The sequence below is a fragment of the Oncorhynchus masou genome, chromosome 27 (assembly GCF_036934945.1).
Source record: "Oncorhynchus masou masou isolate Uvic2021 chromosome 27, UVic_Omas_1.1, whole genome shotgun sequence".
NCBI classification, from domain to species: domain Eukaryota; kingdom Metazoa; phylum Chordata; class Actinopteri; order Salmoniformes; family Salmonidae; genus Oncorhynchus; species Oncorhynchus masou.
In genome coordinates this window covers 50,876,848-50,898,225 of record NC_088238.1, presented here as the reverse complement: position 1 = coordinate 50,898,225, position 21,378 = coordinate 50,876,848, and the positions used below count along the sequence as shown (strand labels likewise).

Below are 21,378 nucleotides of genomic sequence, written 5' to 3'. Positions count from 1 at the left end.
TAACTGGCTCCATCCACACAGTTAGACCTACGCGACAATATCACAGCTAGGCCTATGTGATATATTTCCTTCATCACATGCAAGTCAACATCACCTGCAAGTCAACCTAATATACGTTCAACTTGGTTGATTTCAAAAAAGATTTATGCTATTACTCACCATTCTTTACGTCGACAAACTGTGTGTCGACTTTGTCACAGCTGTCAGCAAAAACAAAACGATGCTGTGAAAGTAGGACTACGCAAACAACACGAAAACAGACGCGATTGGAGATTCAGTTTAAGAATAATTGTAATTGACAGCGACTGAATCGGAATACCGCGATCTCGCGTTCAGCACCAAAGTGCAGTGGACAGCGGTCGTCTCTCGTGCAACCCCATCCTTCAGTAATAGGCCTATAACAAAAAGTGGCGGGCTAAAGTTTGGGTGAAAACACGAAGTAAAGATTGTAGCTTTAAGGCAAACTATGGGGGGAAATGACACGGGCGATAGCACTATCTGTCCGTTCTGATCTGGATGGTAGCAAAATACAAGGTTTTGACTATATTTTGCATTAGGCAAAGTAAGAAATATTTTGAAATATAGCCATAGCTTTCAATAAGCGACATAAGGCACTTACTTTTTCTTCATCCATCTCTGTGTTGAATTGATGAAAATGTTTATGTGGTGGGATGTCAATTAATAATGATAGGCTACACAATGGTTGTACATGACGTAACAGAGAGGTGGGCGTGTTTATGTCTTTGTGGCGTTATCAATCTTTTCACGAGGCAAAGTAAATGCTAAGATTTTAAAATAAAACAGTTTTGCCATAAGCATTCACACATGTCTAAAAAATATTCTAAATCCACAACATGGTTTGTTCACCATAGAGCCAACCTCATCCCTTTGTAATAGGCCTATAGAAAAAGTGTCTGGGCAGCAGTGCTGTTTAGCTGAAAAACGAATTAAGGATTTTAGCTTTAAGGCAAACTAGGGGAAAACAACGACACGTGCTCATGACACTGTCTCCAAGGTTCTAATCTAAATGGTAGCAAAATAGAAGGTTTTGATTATGTTTAGTTGTACATGACATAACGATGTGTCTGTAGGCTTGTTCTACATTGCAGCCGAAAGTGCAGGCGATTTCCGAATGACTGATCTACAATACAAAGAACCTTGCATCCTCAATAAATCTCATTGTTATTTTTAGATCCGTCAGTCAGTCACAATTTACCCATGACACATTATGGTTTTTATCCTCTCCAACACGTATTTTTGTATTTCGCTCCTTTTTTCGTATTCCCGTGGAGGAAACGTCATCAACAAGAGACAAAATAGGTTTCCAAAGGAAAGCCTTTTTAGAGAAATACAGACCATCTAATTTAGCTTTTGGTACTATTACATGTGTTTAATGCATTTCCTCTGATATGTATAATCACATTTGTAATTTGGGTATACTAATTAGCTAAATTATAGTGTGTTAACTAATTAATTATTCGTCAAGAAAGGTTGAGCGACTCTGATTCTGTTTCTCAACTGTGCGAGGACCTCACTGGAAAACGAAACATACACGCCAGTAGCTCTGAATTCTAAAATATAGCTAGCTAAATGATTACTTATTGCCGCAGATAATAAGGTAATGTCTTCTGTTTGATTTGCTACCTTCTAAAATCTTTTGAAACAGCCATACTGTTATTTGTTAGACTGAGTAAGTCGTTAGGAAGTTAACGTTTAATTAGGTTGTTAGCTAACTTAGTTCGAATGAGCTAAATACATATAAGCATGCACATTAGCTACATAACGTAGACTCCGTGTTCTCACTTGTAGAATTCAAAACACTAGATAACTAATGATGAATGAATGCCAATACCTTCAGTGCAATGTTACTCAGCCATGAGTATGAGATATATCATGAGATATGATCATTCACAGGTGTAGTTAAACACATAATGGTAGACACAGAGGAAGGAGTCGTAGGTGGTGGTGGTGCCCTATCATCTACCATGAACCCAGGTGGAAAGAACAAAGAGAATGAGAAGAAGAAGAGGTCCCGTGTGAAACAGCTGCTTGCAGACGTGAAGAAGCAGGTGGACTTCTGGTTTGGGGATGTCAACCTTCACAAGGACAGGTTTCTAAGACGACTCATTGAGGAGTCACGAGATGGATGTAAGTAGTTGTAATGGGCAGCATTTGGCGTCATTGTCCCATCCTACGTAGCTGTTGCCTGATCCCAGATCTGTTTGTGCTGTCTTGCCAACTCCTATGGTCATTGAGTTGACAAATGGCAAGACAGCACAAACAGATCCGGGACCACGCTAACATAGCTAAAAACACCAATAAGTGTTTTGTCTATCTTGTGGTCAGGGTAGAATTTTGGCCCAGATTTGTGATGGAGATGAAGGGATAACATACAACAATCATCCTATTCTCACTTGTCCTGTACTGCTCCTTTGGAATTATGTTCCTGTCAACTAACAGTGGTTTTATTTTCTACAGATGTTGATATATCTGTTTTGACGTCCTTCAACCGAATGAAAAATCTGACAACTGATTGCAAATTGATTGCAAGGGCACTGAAAAATTCATCTGTCGTTGAGGTCAAGTATTACTGTACATAATCTGTTTTTAGGTTGCTGGTTGGAATTTTGTATTGAAATCTTAGACGTATGGTGTTCACTGTGATCTGTTTTGGTCTTTCAGGTCAACCTAGAGGGAACTAAAGTGCGACGGCAGCGTCCAATTGGAGAGGATCCGAAAGATGTAGACAACCGAACAGTCTATGTGGTAAATACCAGTTTTGTTCATGTTTGTCAAGTCATGATGTGGTCCTTTGAATGCAAAACGCTATATTAAATAAATATATTTTTCCCCCAGGAGCTTCTGCCCAAGAAAGTAACACACGACTGGCTAGAACGAGTGTTTACCAAATGTGGAAATGTGGTTTACGTCAGTGTACCGAGATACAAAACCACAGGCCACTCCAAAGGGTTCGCCTTCATTGAGTTTGAGACGGAAGAGGAGGCACAGAAAGCCATAGAGGTGAGATATAAAGATTCCTCTGTAATGACTTTTGTGATCGAATGGATGTGTCCTACCTAGTAATAAGGTAGAGAACTAACCATGTTCTCCTCGTCCAGATGCTGAACAACCCTCCAGAGGACGCCCCCAGGAAACCTGGCATCTTCCCTAAGACCAAGAACAGGAAGCCTATCCCCGATCCACCCGCCCTGAACACCACACTAGGTGGGTATTGGGAAGAATAAAGCATTGCTGGTTAACTCCAGAGTGACTACACACAATTACAACAAATGCATATTTTGGAAGCTTTTTAGTTAAGTGCCAACATTTAAGTGTCGAGTTAAAGCCCTTTACCATCTGTTAAACTACTGTGTCTGTTTTTTGCAGATGAGGAAGAGGAAAAGAAAAGGAGGAAGAAGAAGAAGTCCCGGGGTAGCACCAAAGAGGACACCCCGTCACAGGCTGAGACAACAGTGGGCGGGGCCAAAGAACAAGAAATAGAATCTGAGTCTAAGCCCTCTGACAGGAAGAGGAAATGCACGGCCGAGGGTGCAGAGGTTGTAGCACCTGAGGGGGGCACAGATAAGGCCCCGGCCAAAAGGCTAGAGAAGAAGAGACGGCGGTCCCAGGCAGGGGAAAGCTCAGAGAGTGACGTCCAGGGAGACATGCCCGCTAAGCTGAGAAGGATGAGCGAGGGGGAGGAGGGCAAGGTGAAGGAGGAAGACAAGGTGAAGGAGAGCGATGGGAAAGGTAAGGATCTTCATTGTATTGAACCTACACATTGCTTGTGAACAGATAAAATCACTGGTTTTGGGTACAAGAAACTACATGTGGGCAGTTTTGACTAAATCCAGTCCAAAAGATGGTCCACTGGTCAGTAGAGACAAATAATGCCTAATAGTAATCTGGTGTCTTCAGATTTGCCTGTCAAGGTTGAGGAGGAAGAGGAGGAGAAGATGGACGACTCCCTGCTAAAAGCTAAGAGGAAGAGGAAGAAGAAGCACAAGGAGAGGGCGAAGATTGGTGAAGAGGTCATTCCTCTCCGGGTTCTCTCCAAGTAAGAACCTTCATGCATCTTTATGACTAAAAGCCTGCTCTGAGTCAATCAGACCAATGGCATTGATTTAATCTAAATAAATCCCTAATTAAATTGGTCTAAACCATAGCATCTTTATTGAACAATCCAATACCCCAGTGTTAGACAAGATATTGTTATTCAAATCGAGAGCTTGCTCGCTCTCGTTCTCTTCTTTCTCTTCCTCCTTCTCTCCACACTCTCCTTTTTGCTGTCTGGATGGAAGGAAAGACTGGCTGAAGTTGAAGGTAGAGTATCTGACCCTGCAGAAAAGGAGCATGGGAGCTCTGAAGGCGTGCCTGACCAAGTTCCACCACAAGGGGGCAGGAGCAGGAGAGAAAATGGAGATGGACACCAGTCTCCAACAGAAACAGACATCTCGTTAGTGCCTAATATTTATCCACTACTTACCTATCTGTCAGTAGTACAACTTCTGCATGTTTAAATCCCCTAGCACTCTCATATAAATCTCCCACATATTGATATTGAGTCACATGTTAGTTTGCTGTCCACATATTACATCAGAATAAATGCTGAAAATCATTTGAAACCGGTTCCCATACAGTTGACCATTTCCACACACAATATTATGTCTTCACCATTTTTTTTTCCTAAGCTGAGGAGAGTAAGAAAGTAGGTGAAAAGGAGAGCCCCCTTGGCCCTCAGTTTGAGAGTGGCTGCATCGTCAGGATCACCCACACCACACCCTTACCTGGCAGAAAAGTCATCAAGGTAGAGATGAGCTTTTAACGCTCTTCTTTTACCATGTTTATTATGCATTCATTGTTTCACATACAAATGATTAAAGCCATGTGTTCTTCTAACTCCAAGTTTGTGTGTATCTAGGACGCTCTCTCTGAGGTGTCCCCAGTGGTGTATGTGGACACCCTAGAGGGGGACGCCGAGGGTCACGTCCGCTTCAAGACTCCAGCAGAGGCCAAGGCCATCATTGACGCTCGCACCGAGCTGCAGCACAAACACAGCTGGCAGCTGGAGATCCTTTCTGGTAGGCTGACTCTCCCACTACTACCACTATAGTTCACCAAGGGCCCTGTTCAAATAATCTTTATTTGCAACCTTTCTTCCTGCCTTCTTTGAGGCAAGCGCTGACATGACTAGTGACAGCAACACAGAGGTAGCCTTGCTCACGCTGATCAAATCATATCAGATTAGTGATTTTTTTCAAGGATGGGAGAAGGGATGGATGTATGCAATGGCTATATACAGTGCATTCGGAAAGTATTCAGACCCCTTGACTTTTTCCACATTTTATTACATTACAGCCTTATTCTAAAATGTATTTACTCATCAATCTACACACAACACACCATAATGACAAAGCAAAAAAAGATTTTTAGATTTTTTTTGCAAATGTATTAAAAATAAAAAACAGATAGCTTATTTGCATATTAATTCAGACCCTTTGTTATTAGACTTGAAATTGAGCTCAGGTGCCTCCTGTTTCCATTGATCATCCTTGAGATGTTTCTACAACTTGATTGGAGTCCACCTGTGGTAAATTCAATTCATTGGACATGATTTGGAAAGGCATACACCTGTCTATATAAGGTCCTACAGTTCACAGTGCAGGTCGGAGCAAAAGCAAGCCTTCGAGGTCGAAACAATTGTCCGCAGAGCTCCGAGAGAGCATTGTGTCGAGCCACAGATCTGGGGAAATGTTTGCAGCATTGAAGGTCCCCAAACACAATAGCCTCCATCATTCTTTAATGGAAGAAGTTTGGAACCACCAAGACTCAGCCAAACTGAGCAATTGGGAAAGAAGGGCCTTGGTCAGAGAGGTGATTTAAGAAACCAATGGTCACTCTGACAGAGCTCCAGAGTTCCTCTGTGGAGATGGGAGAACCTTCCAGAAGGTTAACCGTCTCTGCAGCACTCAGGCCTTTTTGGTAGAGTGGCCAGACGGAAGCCACTCCTCAGTAAAAGGCACATGACAGCCCGCTTGGAGTTTGCCAAAAGGCACCACCTAAAGGACTCTCAGACCATGAGAAACCTAGATCGAACTCTTTGGCCTAAATGCCAAGCACCAAGTCTGGAGGAAACCTGGCACCATCCCTACGGTGAAACGTGGTGGTGGCAGCATCATGCTGTGGTGATGTTTTTCAGCGGCAGGGACTGGGAGACTAGTCAGGATCGAGGCAAAGATGAAAGGAGCAAAGTACAGAGTGATCCTTGATGAAAACCTGCTCCAGAGCACCCAGGACCTCAGACTGGGGAGAAGGTTTACATTCTAACAGGACAACGACCCAAAGCATACAGCCATGACAACGCAGGAGTGTCTTCGGGACAAGTCTCTGAATTTCCACGAGTGGTCCAGCCAGAGCCCGGACTTAAACACAATCAAACCTCTCTGGAGAGACCTGAAAATAGCTGTCCAGCATAGAGGTTGACCGATTATGATTTTTCAATACCAATTTATTGGAGGACTGGTATCTCTACGGTCGACCTCTATGTGTGTGTATATATATGTAATAATGACAAATATAACAATACTTAATGAACAATGAACACACTTTTATTTTAACTTAATATAATACATCAATAAAATCAATTTAGTCTCAAATAAATAATGAAACATGTTCAATTTGTTTTAAATAATGTAAAAACAAAGTGTTGGAGAGTCTTCAATATTCCCAGGTAAGAAGTTTTAGGTTGTAGTTCTTATAGGACTATTTTATAGGAGTACTATACCATTTGTATTACATTAACCTTAGAGACTATTGGATGTTCTTATAGGCACTTTAGTATTGCCAGTGTAACAGTATAGCTTCCGTCCCTCTCCTCGCTCCTCCCTGGGCTCAAACCAGCAACACAACGACAACAGCCACCACATTGAAGCAGCGTTACCCATGCAGAGCAAGGGGAACAACTACTCCAAGGCTCAGAGCAAGTGAAGTTTGAAACGCTATTAGCGCGCGCTAACTAACCATTTCACTTCGGTCACACCAGCTTCATCTCGAGAGTTGATAGGTTTGAAGTCATAAACACCGCAATGTTTGACGCACAACAAAGAGCTGCTGGCAAAGCGCAAGAAAGTGCTGTTTGAATGAATGTTTACACGCCTGCTTCTGCCTACCACCGCTCAGTCAGATACTTAGATACTTGTTGGAGAAGAAAGTAAAAGTGCAATATGTGCCATGTAAAAAAGCTAAAGTTTCAGTTCCTTGCTCAGAACATGAGAACATATGAAAGCTGGTGTTTCCTTTTAACATGAGTCTTCAATATTCCCAGGTAAGAAGTTTTAGGTTGTAGTTATTATAGGACTATTTCTCTCTCTACCATTTGTATTTCATAGACCTTTGACTATTGGATGTTCTAATAGGTACTTTAGTATTACCAGACTAATCTCGGGAGTTGATAGGCTTGAAGTCATTAACAGCGCAATGCTTGAAGCATTGCCAAGAGCTGCTGGCAAACTCAGTAAAGTGCTGTTTGAATGAATGCTTACGAGCCTGCTGCTACCTACCACCGCTCAGTCAGACTGCTCTATCAAATCATAGACTTAATTATAATATAATAATACACAGAAATACGAGCCTTAGGTCATTAATATGGTCAAATCCGGAAACTATAATTTCGAAAACAAAACGTTTATTATTTCAGTGAAATACGGAACCGTTACGTATTCTATCTAACGGGTGGCATCCAGAAGTCTAAATATTCCTGTTACATTGCACAACCTTCAATATTATGCCATAATTATGGCAAATTAGTTCGCAACAAGCCAGGTGGCCCAAACTGCTGCATATATCCCCTGACTCTGTTGCACAGAACGCAAGAGAAGTGACACAATTTCTCTAGTTAAAAGAAATTCATGTTAGCAGGCAATATTAACTAAATAAGCAGGTTTAAAAATATTTACTTGTGTATTGATTTTAAGACAGGTGTTGATGTTTATGGTTTGGTACACATTGGTGCAACAACTGCTTTTTTGCGAATGCGCTTGTTGAATCACCCGTTTGGCGAAGTAGGCTATGATTCAATGATAAATGAACAGGCACCGCATCGATTATATGCAACGCAGGACAAGCTAGATAAACTAGTAATATCATCAACCATGTGTTGTTAACTAGTGATTATGTTAAGATATTAAGATGTTGTTTTTTATAAGATACGTTTAATGCTAGCTAGCACCTTACCTTGGCTCCTTGCTGCACTCGCATAACAAGTAGTCAGCCTGCCACGCAGTCTCCTCGTGGAGCGCAATGTAATCGGCCATGATCGATTTCCAAAAATACAAATTGTTATGAAAACTTGAAATGGGCCCTAAATAATCAACCATTCCGATTAATCGGTCGACCTCTAGTCCAGCGACACTCTCCATCCAACCTGACAGCTTGAGAGGATCTGCAGAGAAGAATGGGAGAAACTCTCCAAATACAGGTGTGCCAAGCTTGTAGCGTCATACCCAAGAAGACTCAAGGCTGTAGTTGCTGCCAAGGCTGCTTCAACAAAGTACTGAGCAACGGGTCTGAATACTTAGGTAAATGTGATTTTTTTTTTCTCTCTTTTTTTTCTCTTTCTTATACATTTCTAAAAGCCTGGTATGGTATATTATGTTTAGATTTTGAGGGGAAAAAAACATTTTAATACATTTTAGATTAAGGCTGTAACGTAACAAAATATGGAAGAAGTCAAGGGGTCTGAATACTTTCCAAATGCACTGTAATATCTTTGTTAATTAACAATTGCTGGTCCTCTGTCTCTCAGTTGGTAGAGCATGGCTCTTGCAATGCCAGGATAGTGGGTTTGATTCCCGGGACCACCAATACGTAAAATGCACACATGACTAAGTCCCTTTGGATAAAAGCATTTGCTTAATGGCATTTTATTATTATAATATTTCATACAGTAATGAATTATTATATATTATTATTCAATTATTATATATGACATTTTTCGAGTCCCCTTACTGCATCTTAATTTGAGGATCAAGAAAGCATATTCATGAAGGACATCTTAACCAAAATATGTCTGACTGTTTTGGCTTCATTTGCTTATTAAGAGAAGAATGTAGCTGAATTATTTGTTGCACTTTGGAAAGAGATGTTTGGATGTGTTTTCATGTATTGCTGCGTTCCAGTGGAAGGGCTGGTGGTTACATTGAAATGGACAATTGCTAATTTCTTCATTAATTTGTACTTGTAGGCGACCATGAACAAAGGTACTGGCAGAAGATCCTGGTGGACCGCCAAGCTAAGTTGAACCGGCCCAGAGACAAGAAACGGGGCACAGAGAAGGTAGAGTTCCGTCCTATTTACATTTTTTAATGGATTATTTACAAGTATCTCTAGCAGCACCCAACCTTTTTCTTTTGAGGAAAACCATTTTTGAATGAGCATGTTGTTCACTCATATTATTCTAGGCGTTAAAATTGATTTTAACAGAGCAATGTCTCCCTTTCATCTCTGTTTCTGCCCCAGCTCATTTCCAAAGCTGAGAAAATCATCATAGCCCGGGCCAAGGAGGCCACTAAGCACATCCGCTTCATGGAAGACTGATCAAGACTGTCAAGTTCTACTGTGCGTTCTTTCTTTTCTGAATCCTTTTCTGAATCCTTTTCTGAATCCTTTTCTTCCCTAAGAGTTTATTGAAATGTCGGCCATTTTGTCATTCCTAAATAGTTTGATGTTTTTATTTTACTGTTCATGAGTGGTACAAGCAGAGAAGCCATGGTTTTAAAATTGAATTTTAATAAGTCATGGTAACGTTGTGTTTATTTTTTAAACAGCCATTCTGTCCAATGTAGTTTCAGTTCCACTAACTGGAAGGTTATATATGTTCTACAAGCAGAAAGCAGCTGCATTATTCAAATTGCGAATAGATTCGCTCACTAGTCTTCTTTTATTGTGTTGTAGTGAGAGCTGCCCAGATTTCAGTTATGAAATATGAATGTATATATGCTGTACATAGGATTTCAAAACTTGGTCAGCGCTTCGCCCAAGATCTGTTTTCTGTAATTTGTCATGGCACCGATAAACTTTTCTTTTTGAAGTAATGTACCTATTTTCTAATTAATAAACATACATTTTGGTGGTTAAAGGCCCAGTGAAGTAAAAAAAATATATATATATGAATTTCCTGTGTTTTATTCGTTTCCACACTGAAAATGCCCTTTTTAGTTAAAGTGCTGTTTGAAATTTCTGCCAGTTTTGGTGGGATGGAGTTTCAGCCTGCCTGGAGACATCACCAGGAGATAAATGAGTTAATAGACCAACAAAGAGTTCCAAACCTCTCTGCCAATAACGGCTTGTTTTCAGTTTTCCCATCTCCACACAGACCACTCCCAGACGGTTTCTTGCTTGAGAAATTGCTCTTTGCTAAGAAGCTATTGTTTCTTTTTGACCATTTTAATTGAAAACAATCACACTAAGTTACTTACCATCCTCACCCAGATAACACAGTAACCAGGATGGAGTGTTACCCAGAAATTATTTGATATTGAGATAAAAACAGCTGCATTGGGCCTTTAATGGACTGGCTTTTTATTCAGCTCATTAATAAAAACTTAATTGATTATATTGCTGGTACACACATTCTGCTGCATCCGGTGCGTTATTATGCTATATGGTGTCTGATCTTTTATGTTCGTGTCCACATTGTTAACTTATGTAACATAAAATAGCAAAAAGCTTAACGATGTAATGTTCAAGTAAGAATTTCAGACGTCTTTGTATAAAATAAATGAAATGCACAACTAGCATTATCACATTTTTAAAAATGTGACTAAAAAATACCAAAGGTGCTCTATTTGAATAGAAAAATAAGAAAGTCCTCTAGCTAGCTGTGTGTGTACAGGTTAGTAGTCAGGAATCTGGCACCATCTTGGCTTGGCTGGGGACCATGCAGCTCTTCCTGCTGTGGGAGTAAGGAGAATTATCGCTCGTGGCTGCGGCCAGCTGACTCGGCCCTGTTTCCTGTATCGAGATGGTCCGGTACAGCCTGTGTCCTCCAGCCCCCATGGAGCTGTACTCAAAGCCAGGAGGACAGCCATCCCAGGCTGGGCAAGATGGGATCTCCTTGGGTGTGTAGGTGGGGCGACAGACAGAGTCTTCATTCATGGCCTGGGGACTCAGCAGCGTCTGAGTGTGCTTGAAGCTAGTGGCGCGCTGGGCTGTCTTGGGTGTGTATGCTGAGTGGAAGGTGGTGGTCTTGGCGAAAGCCCCCATGGGTTTCTCTAGCTCATCTGCGTGTAAAGTGGGGCGGGAACGCAACATGACCCAGGCACGGTAGTGCTCCTTCATGGTGGACCTGGTCTGGAGGGGTGCCCTGGCCTCCTTTGTCCAGGCCTCGACCAGGGGTCAGCATGAGCTGTGGGCAGACCAAACATACTGCCCTGAGCATGGTGCCGGTGCTTGGGCTGCAGGGGCCAGGACTTGTACTGATCATGGAACTCGGTGGTCACCTGAAAGATTGCCGGGCTGCTCCCCCAAGCCACCTTGGCCCTGAAGGGCTTGACGGGCTTGACCGGCAGGCCCAGAGAGTCCTGCCTGTAGGTGGAGACCCCATTGAGGGGGGCGCTGGTGGGCCTGCAGACGGCCTTCTCCTTGGGCTGCCTGGGCTAGACAGGATGGGACATATACTGCGTCTGGTAGTTGGTGGCGCCATCGAAGGGCAGGGTCTCTGGGGCATCGGGGGCTGGTTTGAATCTCTCCCTGGCCTCGGCTGGGCCCTTGTAGCAGAATTCGTCTTGATAGGTGGTGGTCACCTCAAATTTGCTGTTGTTCAACTTCAGGTTGTCAAGCGTCCTGTAGGGTTGGACTTTCTGGATTTGCCATGCTCGAAAATCCTCTGAAAATAATAATGAAAGAGAGGACTTAGTTTAATTTGAAATCTATAGGTTATTGGTATCTGATGACATCCCCAAAGTCGCACATACTGTACCTTTGTATAAAGACTGGGCAACCATCTTTGCTGTGGGCGGATGGTACCCATCTGGCTTGGTCACGATGTGCTTCTGAACAGGGTGAGTTGGGTAGTCCCTGACGTAAGTGCTGCTGTGTCTCATTCTCCCATCAGGTGGCACATACAACTTGGTGACCTTTGGTGGCCTCTGGGTCACTTCATGGGCCACGTAGTCTGACCTGAAAGACATTAAAGACGTTACACTCATGACTTGCAACGTGCAGACTGAATGAACTACGCAAACTATTAAAGAGGGAATGTTGTCAGAATCAGAATATCATATCGTCTTTGATGAATTATGTGTTTGTCTCTTACCTGAAAGTGGTCATGTTGGATATCTTTCCTTCCATTGGCTGGTACTCATTCTTCAGCTTCTTGGCTGCACGGACAACAGTGTTGCAGTAGGCAGGGTACTTTTCCTGGTATTCTGAGACCATGCAGCCTGGGATCAGGACACACAGCTCCTCTGGGTGGGATCCTTGTAAACAGTGGTGCTTCCTACCAAGAAAAATGGATTAAGTGTTGGGATTGGTTAGAATGGCCAAGAGAGTGTGTTGTTGAGAATATGCTGGTTGGTGTTCAAAACAGTAATGGAATGTAGTTTTTCTTATCAGAAAAATATTGAAATTATATTGATCTCCAGTTATTTTGTGTCTCTCAGCTACATTCAAATAATTATTTGCTTACACACAGCATAGAAATCAAGTCTACAGCCCTTAAACTTGATAATGTCGTTTAATCAGTTCAGTCAGTATGTTTGCATTCTTTTGGAAGGCATAGCCCTAAGCCTACCCTACCTTCAAGTAAACATGCATTGCAACCCATACCCCGTTTTTTCTTCCTCTCATCAACGATTTATGTCATATAGTTTACTCTCGCTATCACCAGAATATAACTCGCACCCCATGCACGATCAGATAGGAACTCCGATGTATTAACGACCGCAAAGTTTAAACATGAATCTTACCTCCTTGGCAAAGGTGGGCATCTCCAAATTATGGATATACCTTGAAACATCGCCCTCATGGAATATCCCTGCGCATCTTTACGCTTTACGCTCGGGCGTTGTGACCCAATCCATCGTACCAAACAGCTTTGAAATTATTGACCAGAAGAACATGTATTGTGTTGTAGTAGGCTACAAATGAAGTGCGCAGTGACAGAGCGCTTCTAAAAAATAAATGCAAGTGGATTACTCCCTCTCTAACTGGCGCGTTTGAAGCACTGAGCGAAGACGCAGTGCTGTCCATATTTGATGAGGGTGAGAAGTTCTGGACGCGGCTGTCCTTTTGCTCTGTACTAGAGGATCATTTTTAGGGTTTTTGTGGTGGAAATGGATGACATAAAGTCCAGCTACTTTTAGTAAACAAAAATAGTTACATTTAAATGAATGAACAGCAGATATATAGGTCATTCCATGTCCACTCCAATTACGAAATTGGAGTGGAAATGAATGATTGACATACACTGACGGTACAAAACATTAGGAACCCCTGCACTTTCCATGACATAACCTAAGCAGGTAAATCAACGTGAAGGCTATGATCCCTTATTGATGTCACTTCAATCAGTGTAGATTAAGGGGCGGAGACATATTAAAGGATATTTAAACCTTGAGACATGGATTGTGTATGTGTGTCATTCAGAGGTTGAATGGGCAAGACAAAATATTTAAGTGCCTTTGAACGGGGTATGGTAGGTGCCAGGCGCACTGGTTTGTGTCAAAAACTGCAACTCTGTTGGGTTTTTCACACTCAACAGTTTCCTGTGTGTCTCAAGAATGGTCCACCGCCCAAAGTACAATGGTCCACCGCCCAAAGGACAATTTGACACAAATGTGGGAAGCATTAGAGTCAACATGGGCCAGCACCCGACAGCTTGTAGAATCCACGCTCCGACGAATTGAGGCTGTTCTGAGGGAAAAGGGGGATGCATCTCAACATTAGGAAGGTGTTCCCCTAATGTTTTGTACAGTCAGTGTAGGTTACCAGTTATAATAGGCCATGAGACATGTTGCAGCAGATTTTGAGCCAGTGTGCGATCTCCATGACCTAGGCCGTGTCGTAGTTGCAGTGCTGTCCATCTGTTACCCTTTCCTAGCCAAAAAAAAAGCAGTAGACCGCAACTGAAAATGCTGGGTGAGTGCACCGGTCGGTAGGGATATTGGTACCTACCCGCAGGTGCATATCTGGCACATGCATTGGATTGCCATGGTTTCGGCATTTTTTTATAACAGTGTTTTGAGAGAATAATGATTCCAAGCTTGCAATTTAATATTTAATTTAATGTGCTATTGTTTTTGTGTCATAATTAGGCTTGTTCCACGAGTGTGATCATAGAATTGGAACAAATTCTTTGGATGTGACAGACTTTATGACATTGATATCTGGGCTGTTCTCATTATATTTCTGTGGATTTGTCATAGTGACCTCAACCTATATTAAATCAATTCCATTATGCCATTAATGCATCGCTGGGCATAAGGCCCATAATACAGTACGTAGTGAGTGGACCCTAATCCAAAAGCATTTCCAATCTTAGCCTGTAATGTCTCAAAACGTCAACACAGAGGCAGCCATATCCTGTTTCTTTCATTATCAACACAATCACAATCGTACTACCTGCTTGGTTTCATATTACATGATTGAATCACATTGAGAGAGAGAGAGCGAGAGAGTTAACTTTAAACTGTAAAGCTGTGGCATGACAGATGCAGTCAAGGAAGTCAAAATAGGACATTGAACTTTGATAACACTTAACAGGCCATTGGAGCTGATTTCACTATCAATCAACATTGAGTAAACATTTATATAAAGTTGGGATTACAAAACCTACCACATCCTGTACAAATACATCATCTTGTCAGTTTATCATGTCACATGCTAGACATAGCCTAGGCTTAATAACAAAACCCAATGTGACAAAAACACAAAGTTACACATTGATTATGCATTGCTGCTAGACAACTTCAACTTGTTGATTAGTTAAAGCTGCGTTAGACTTTCCTAATATTTCCAAATGCAAATATCGCTTATTGTCTATGATATGTATAGGTCTAGAGCACCTATAGTATAAGATTCAAGACATCAGTAACTACTAGTACAATGGTGACATCACAAAGTGAATGAAAAAAAGTGATGACATTCATTGTTTGTTCTTGATCCATAGGTTGTACTTTGCTTGTCATCAGATCATGCTGGGCAATTAAAATTATATGATGATCCATTCTGGATTATAATGCACTATGTGATCGTATCATAGTTCACACCAGTACAGCATAGTAATCACAAACGTCACTTAGTCATTGGAAGGTTCTAGCCTACATTTTATAACCAGTGACGTAGTGGAGTGCAAACTTTGTTTTTACCCACTTTCTTATTTTGTGAATAGGTTTAACCACCTATTACTATAGATCATTTGGGCTCCCGAAGGGCGCAGCGGTCTAAGGCACTGCTTCTCAGTGCTAGAGACATCACTACAGACACCCTGGTTCAAATCCAGACTGTATCACAACCGGCCGTGATTGGGAGTCCCATAGGGTGGCGCACAATTGGCCCAGTGTCGTCCGTGTTTGGCCGGTGTAGTCCGTCATTGTAAATAACAATTTGTTCTTAACTGACTTGCCTAGTTAAATAAAGGTTACATTTTTTTGTTGCTGATTGATTTATGCCCACCTATTTACCCATGGTGTTCAGAATGTACCACTACCTTCCTGCTTATAACTATAAAAGCCAAAGGAAATGGGGTTTAGTTCAGTTATGTAGAAAATATCAGTATCTTAGTCCAATATCTATTTAAACCAGACGTTTGAGCATGGCCAAAAATAATAGCCAACTGGGGAATAATTAATTGAGTAACACCAAAGTATTGAGTATTTCAAAATCACATGGCATGCTGACTCAGCCTAAAGATGAATTACACTTAATTACAGGTATTGTAATTATAGGCACACTGTCCAGGGCCCAATGACTGTACCATACAACCTAAACGTTTTGATAAAAGTATCCATTATTCTGACACCCATGACTGTAAAGACTCAAGTACTGTAAAATCCAGCTTCAATAGCTGGTCAGTCTATGGAATCCTAGGACTTTTTGCTCGAGATATAATCCAAAATGGCCAGCACCTACTTTTAGGGACTATGATTCAAAGATATTCTCTGAACATAACCAGTATAGAATAGAATCCAAACAGCAGAAAGTTATGACATTGTATGCACTGAAATAAATAGGCCATATCACTATGGGATATCCACTAGATGTTGACTATGAAGTATAAAGCACATACAATGTATGTCTGACATCATTTATTCTCAAGTGATGCAGGGCAGTTCGTGCCCGTTACCTTTGCCCTAGATTTTTTAGTGGCGACCACGTCAAGTTATGAGCAATATCTCGCGAGAAGCAGATATTATAAATACGGACGCTGTCTGTTCACTGTCAAATCAAACCTGATATAGAGTGAGTTACTGTACTGCTGGGAACATAATTTTACCAAAGTTACCCAACAGATTTGGTAGGTACATTTTTCAAAGCTGTTATTATATATGCTGCTTATGAGTGACGGTGGTTGTGTTTTGTGGAAAACTGTCCGAACGTGAGAGTTCATCTTTCGATTTTGACTGCGCTGCTGTAACCTTTGCTATACTGTATCAATCAATATCACTTGCACTAATGTGTATGCTGTCGTGGGGTATGTCAGAACATACAGAGGTAGATAGTTTAATTCGTCTAGTCAGCAGAAAATAATCATAATCAACTAGTTTTCTTTTTATCTTTTTAATGAAACGACTGATTTAATTTTGTATAACATTTACTTTTCTCCTCTTGCTTATGTTTGCAGACATGGAGTCAGTTGAAGTCGTCAATAATCAGGTTTGACTTTGGGACTAAAGTATCTAAAAAATAAAACATGAGAGCAGAATATAACATACACAAATTCAAATAACTAACATGTTCAAGTGGCATTGATAATTACTTTTTTTTATATAGATTCTGTGTTTTCTTGTCCAGTATTGTGAAAAATCCTAGCAAGTTACACCGTTTTACACTATACTACTGTAGGCAGGACCAGTATCCCAGACATGGATTCACAATCATTATTTCGCTAATTGCCTCCAGTGGATATGATTTGGATTGCTCATCCTAACCTCCTTAGCAACCTGTAACCTAGTATTTTTTTGTACTTGAGATATTTTGTTGACTGAGTGTTCTAACATCCACTTTCAACTGTCACCAGAATGTGGTTGAGAGGGTGGCCAGCCTCCCCTTGGTGAGCTCCACCTATGACATGGTGTCCAGTGCCTACTGCACCACCAAGGATAACCACCCCTACCTCAAGTCCATGTGTGAGGTGGCCGAGCTGGGGGTGCGAACCATCACCACTGTGGCCCTCACTGGTGCAGCGCCCATCATCGGCAAGCTGGAGCCACAAAGTAAGAATTTAGCCATCTCCAAATCTATAGCAACCTGGTATACTTTCACTAATGTAGACCTACATAGAGTTTCATCTGTTTGATTCATTGGTAAAATCCAGAGACCTAAAAAAAACGGAATAAAATACTCTATTGTGAGATGCTAGAATAAGCACATGCTTATTACTAACACAAAGGTGATCTGCCAAGCCTTTTGCGACGATGAGAAGATTGAGTCCGACTTCCTCATTTGTAAGGAGCATGAAGTCTGGCCAGTCAACTCTGTGCTGTTGCTCAACAACATGACCTTTTACCCAGTAATGTGTAAGGCCTTGCCTTGAAGCAGTAAGACTTTTCCTTTTGTATGTATTTATGTGTAGTGATACAAATTATGACTCTCCCTTCCCAACCTTGAATGTGATACATTTAGCTCATTCTTCTCATTCTACATTTAGCTCATAATTCTTTTCTGCCTTTTTCTGAACCCAGTTGCCATGGCCAATGACCTGGCCTGTAAAGGTTTGGATAAGATTGAGAAGACCTTGCCAATCCTGCACCAGCCTTCTGATCAGGTATGTGATGACTCAATGCCCAGTCTTTACTTAGCACTGACTGGCAACGCGACAACACACTTCACAACGAATCAAGCGCATGCCAGTCAGGGAGGCCAACCGTAGAGGGAGGAGTAATGACTCGTACGGGTCACCCATTTGGATCTGGCTCTCCCTGTGTCGTAAAAAAGTGTCTAGTCAGTTAGAGGTCATTTAAAGCACGGGGCTCACTTGAAAATCAGATGTCAACCTCGATGTGATCTCACTTTTTAAATGAAGGATAACTGAAAAAATTACCCTTTTTTTTCTCAATCCAAATCTTCCTGTTTAGATTGTTGCCAACACCAAGGATGCAGTGACCGGTGCCAAAGACGTGATGTCTGTCACCGTCACGGGGGCCAAGGACAGTGTGTCCCACACCTTGACTAGCGCGGTGGACCGGACCAGGGGCGCTGTGCAGGACAGCGTGCAGATGACCCGGGCTGCGGTCAGTGGTAGCGTGAACACGGTGATGGAGAGCCGCATGGCCCAGATGGTCAGTAGCGGAATGGAGACGGCCCTCACCACCTCTGAGCGCTTGGTGGACCAGTACCTGCCTCGCACTGAGGACGAGCTGGGTGAGTGTCAGACTTCTAACTTGTGGCTCAGTGGGCATAATCCTGTACACAATGTTTTCCTACAATCCAAAACATAAATGTTGTCAATGGACTCTGTTAGAAAGTGAACTACTCATAAATCCATTTCCTAGAATGTGTGAAAATATTCACAATGCATGCTAACTTCTAAACACATACAAGGTCAGCATTTATGATGATTACAATAATGATTTTATAAGACGCTTGAAGTTTTTTACATAAAACTTTCAAAGTAATGAAATGCTTTATTTCATGCTCCTCTTTTCATCTGGACAGAAATGGAGGCTAAAACGGTGAAAGGCTTCGACGTGGCCAAGGATGCACCTAACTACTATGTTCGTCTGGGCTCTCTGTCTACCAAGCTGCGTAAGAGGGCATACCACAAGGCCCTGGCCCAGATCAAAGACACCAAGCAGCGCAGCCAGGAGTCCATCTCACAGCTCAACCACACTGTGGACCTGGTGAGTGACATCAAATTGTGGAAATCAAGAACTTTAATTGTCCATAGAATGTGGACATTTTCAGAGGATGAGGAGATGACCTTTCTTTCAAATGATTGAAAATGAAGATCCTATAGATCTCATGAGACTCGTTTTACACTGAGACAGAATACAAACATCATTTTTGTATGGATGGAACATTATATATATTTTTTATATCTATTTTTCCCCCAACCCTTTTAGATTGATTACGCCAGAAAGAATATTGACGGAGCTAACCAGAAGGTGAAAGGCAAACTGAGCTCCCTAGTCGAGTGGAAATCTAATGAAGGAGATGGCAATGAGGCAGAGGTAATGATCACGTTCCAAAGAGCAGTCTCATAAAATACTATTTTAGCCAAGTCATATTGTACATCTACCCTCTGGCAGGTTGCATCTAAATTGCATATTTCAGTTATTTTATTTGGCTAATCATTGGGGAAAGGCTATTTTAATGTGAACATAGATTAATTAAATGGACTTCCTTATTTCTCCCCCAGAACATAGAATCGAGGACCCTAGCGATGGCACGCTCCCTCACTCAGCAGCTGCAGACAACGTGCCTGGCGCTAGTCTCTGGTCTGCAGGGCCTTCCACAGAACATCCAGGAGGAGGCGCTGTCCCTGAGCCATTCTGCCTCGCAAATCTACTCCAGCTTCAGCAAGGCGTCGGCGTTCGGTGACCTGTCGGATGGCGTTCTAGCCAGCAGCAAGGCCCAGCTGAACAAGATGAAGGAGTCGCTGGATGACGTCATGGACTACCTGGTGAACAACACACCCCTCAACTGGCTGGTAGGTCCCTTTTACCCCCGGCTGGCCCCACCCCACACTGCTGCATCTTCCCCGTCCCAGAAGACACCAGCCCCCGCAGAGGTGGAGATGAAATCCATGGACTCTAAGCACTAGCTGCCTGTTTAACGACTTTCTATCATATACCATAGTATTATTCCTTCATCAAACATCCCTGAGTCACACTAATGAGCCTGCATTTATTCAGCATGTTGATGAATAAATGATGACATACTGTTTGACAATATTTAGGCATTCCGACTGAACGTTGCTCCATGTGTGCTCAATAATCTAGCTCCATTTGCCTGTGCCTTGACTTATGCAGCACAGTGCTTTTGATATTGTTGTTTTTGACATCATTTTATATCCTGTTGTAATCATAACTTGCCATATAGTAGTTATAGACTCATGTTAGCGCATAACCATGTATGCTTTCATCTTTATACAAGTCTAATAAATGGGTTAATATATCTGTGTGTTGTCTTGCTGCCTTGAAAATACACCGGTTTGAAAGCATGAGAAAATGGAATTTGGTGTTTTTATATATTGTCGCACCCATCTTCCGCTTCAGTGAATTGTGTGTGTAATGCATTGAGATATCTTGGATATGGAGTTGAGTGATTCAACTAACTGAACAGTAGTAGTATGTTTTTCCAGGACTAGGTTTTGCAAGAATGATGCAACCCTCCCTGTATTTATTTGTAGTCTTAAGAACATACCATTAGGCTGTTTAATTTGTTGGACTTAGTTGCATTTTCCATTGGCAGGTACCAGACTTCTCCTTCTCAGACTTGGCCTCGGAACCTGACCTCTCCTCAGTTGAGGATGATGGCATGTCAGATGAGTCCAACAGCAACGAACCCCTATCAGCTCCCCTTGCTCATCAATAACCTGCATTGTCAGATAAATCAAATGTCCACAGGTCATCTGTCTGTAATGCTTAGTTATATTTGAAAATACATTCTAATATTTTTGAAATACCATTGGTAGACAATCATAGTAGTTGATTTGGCCAGTGTATTAGAAAATACACTATGTATTTAAATATGTAGGTATTAAATACGCATGGATTTGAACAAAGGTCTGTTCTGTTGTGGATTGAAAAAATATTTATTCGCTGTGAAAGTGACCGCCTCTTCCGTTTTACTTCCATGTCCAATAGAGTTTTGAATGGGATTCAAGATATCATAGAATTCATGAAAGCAGTCATTTAAGATACTGTTTTTGTGGATTATCTACTGATGCCTTAGCGACAGCATTTTTTATTTTTGTACTTCTTGCACTGAACCGTTTAAAAACTACAAGGCACAGAAGGCGGCCACTTTCCCAGCGTATTTTCATGGCAGGTGTGTGAGCCTTTAAATAAACATTGCAGCTCTACAAGTAACCATGGTGTCCTTAGCTGAACATAATGGAAGACAGTGGGACTAACAAGAATACAACACTCAGTTGCAGATCATTTAGGAGTAAATGTAACCTGTTGTGTTTCAATGATCAGTTCTTTATTCAGTAAA

The 21,378-nt window shown here is 41.7% G+C and overlaps 2 protein-coding genes and 1 pseudogene across 3 annotated transcripts; 2 read left to right on the top strand and 1 right to left on the bottom strand.

The window, feature by feature from the left end:
- The first annotated feature begins 1,299 nt into the window (after positions 1–1,299).
- larp7 (La ribonucleoprotein 7, transcriptional regulator) lies at positions 1,300–10,135 on the top strand. The gene is made up of 13 exons (XM_064940621.1): positions 1,300–1,618; positions 1,915–2,148; positions 2,479–2,579; positions 2,683–2,766; positions 2,857–3,021; positions 3,120–3,225; positions 3,388–3,750; positions 3,919–4,057; positions 4,302–4,456; positions 4,692–4,807; positions 4,922–5,081; positions 9,242–9,333; positions 9,517–10,135. The coding sequence occupies exons 2-13, from the start codon at positions 1,932–1,934 to the stop codon at positions 9,592–9,594; spliced, it is 1,776 nt and encodes a 591-aa protein (XP_064796693.1). The 5' UTR covers positions 1,300–1,618; positions 1,915–1,931; the 3' UTR covers positions 9,595–10,135.
- A 65-nt stretch (positions 10,136–10,200) lies between these two features.
- Positions 10,201–14,272, bottom strand: LOC135516366 (stabilizer of axonemal microtubules 2-like; annotated as a pseudogene).
- Positions 14,273–16,409: 2,137 nt separating this feature from the next.
- On the top strand, positions 16,410–21,320 carry LOC135516367 (perilipin-2-like). Of its 2 annotated transcripts, XM_064940629.1 has the most exons (9): positions 16,410–16,513; positions 16,841–16,872; positions 17,237–17,432; positions 17,901–17,983; positions 18,294–18,579; positions 18,874–19,058; positions 19,281–19,388; positions 19,577–19,867; positions 20,632–21,320. In XM_064940629.1, the coding sequence occupies exons 2-9, from the start codon at positions 16,843–16,845 to the stop codon at positions 20,752–20,754; spliced, it is 1,302 nt and encodes a 433-aa protein (XP_064796701.1). In that variant the 5' UTR covers positions 16,410–16,513; positions 16,841–16,842; the 3' UTR covers positions 20,755–21,320. The 2 variants fall into 2 exon arrangements, with proteins under 2 accessions (XP_064796701.1, XP_064796702.1); XM_064940630.1 differs by lacking the exon at positions 20,632–21,320 and having other exon boundaries at positions 19,577–20,334.
- The last annotated feature ends 58 nt before the right edge of the window (positions 21,321–21,378 follow it).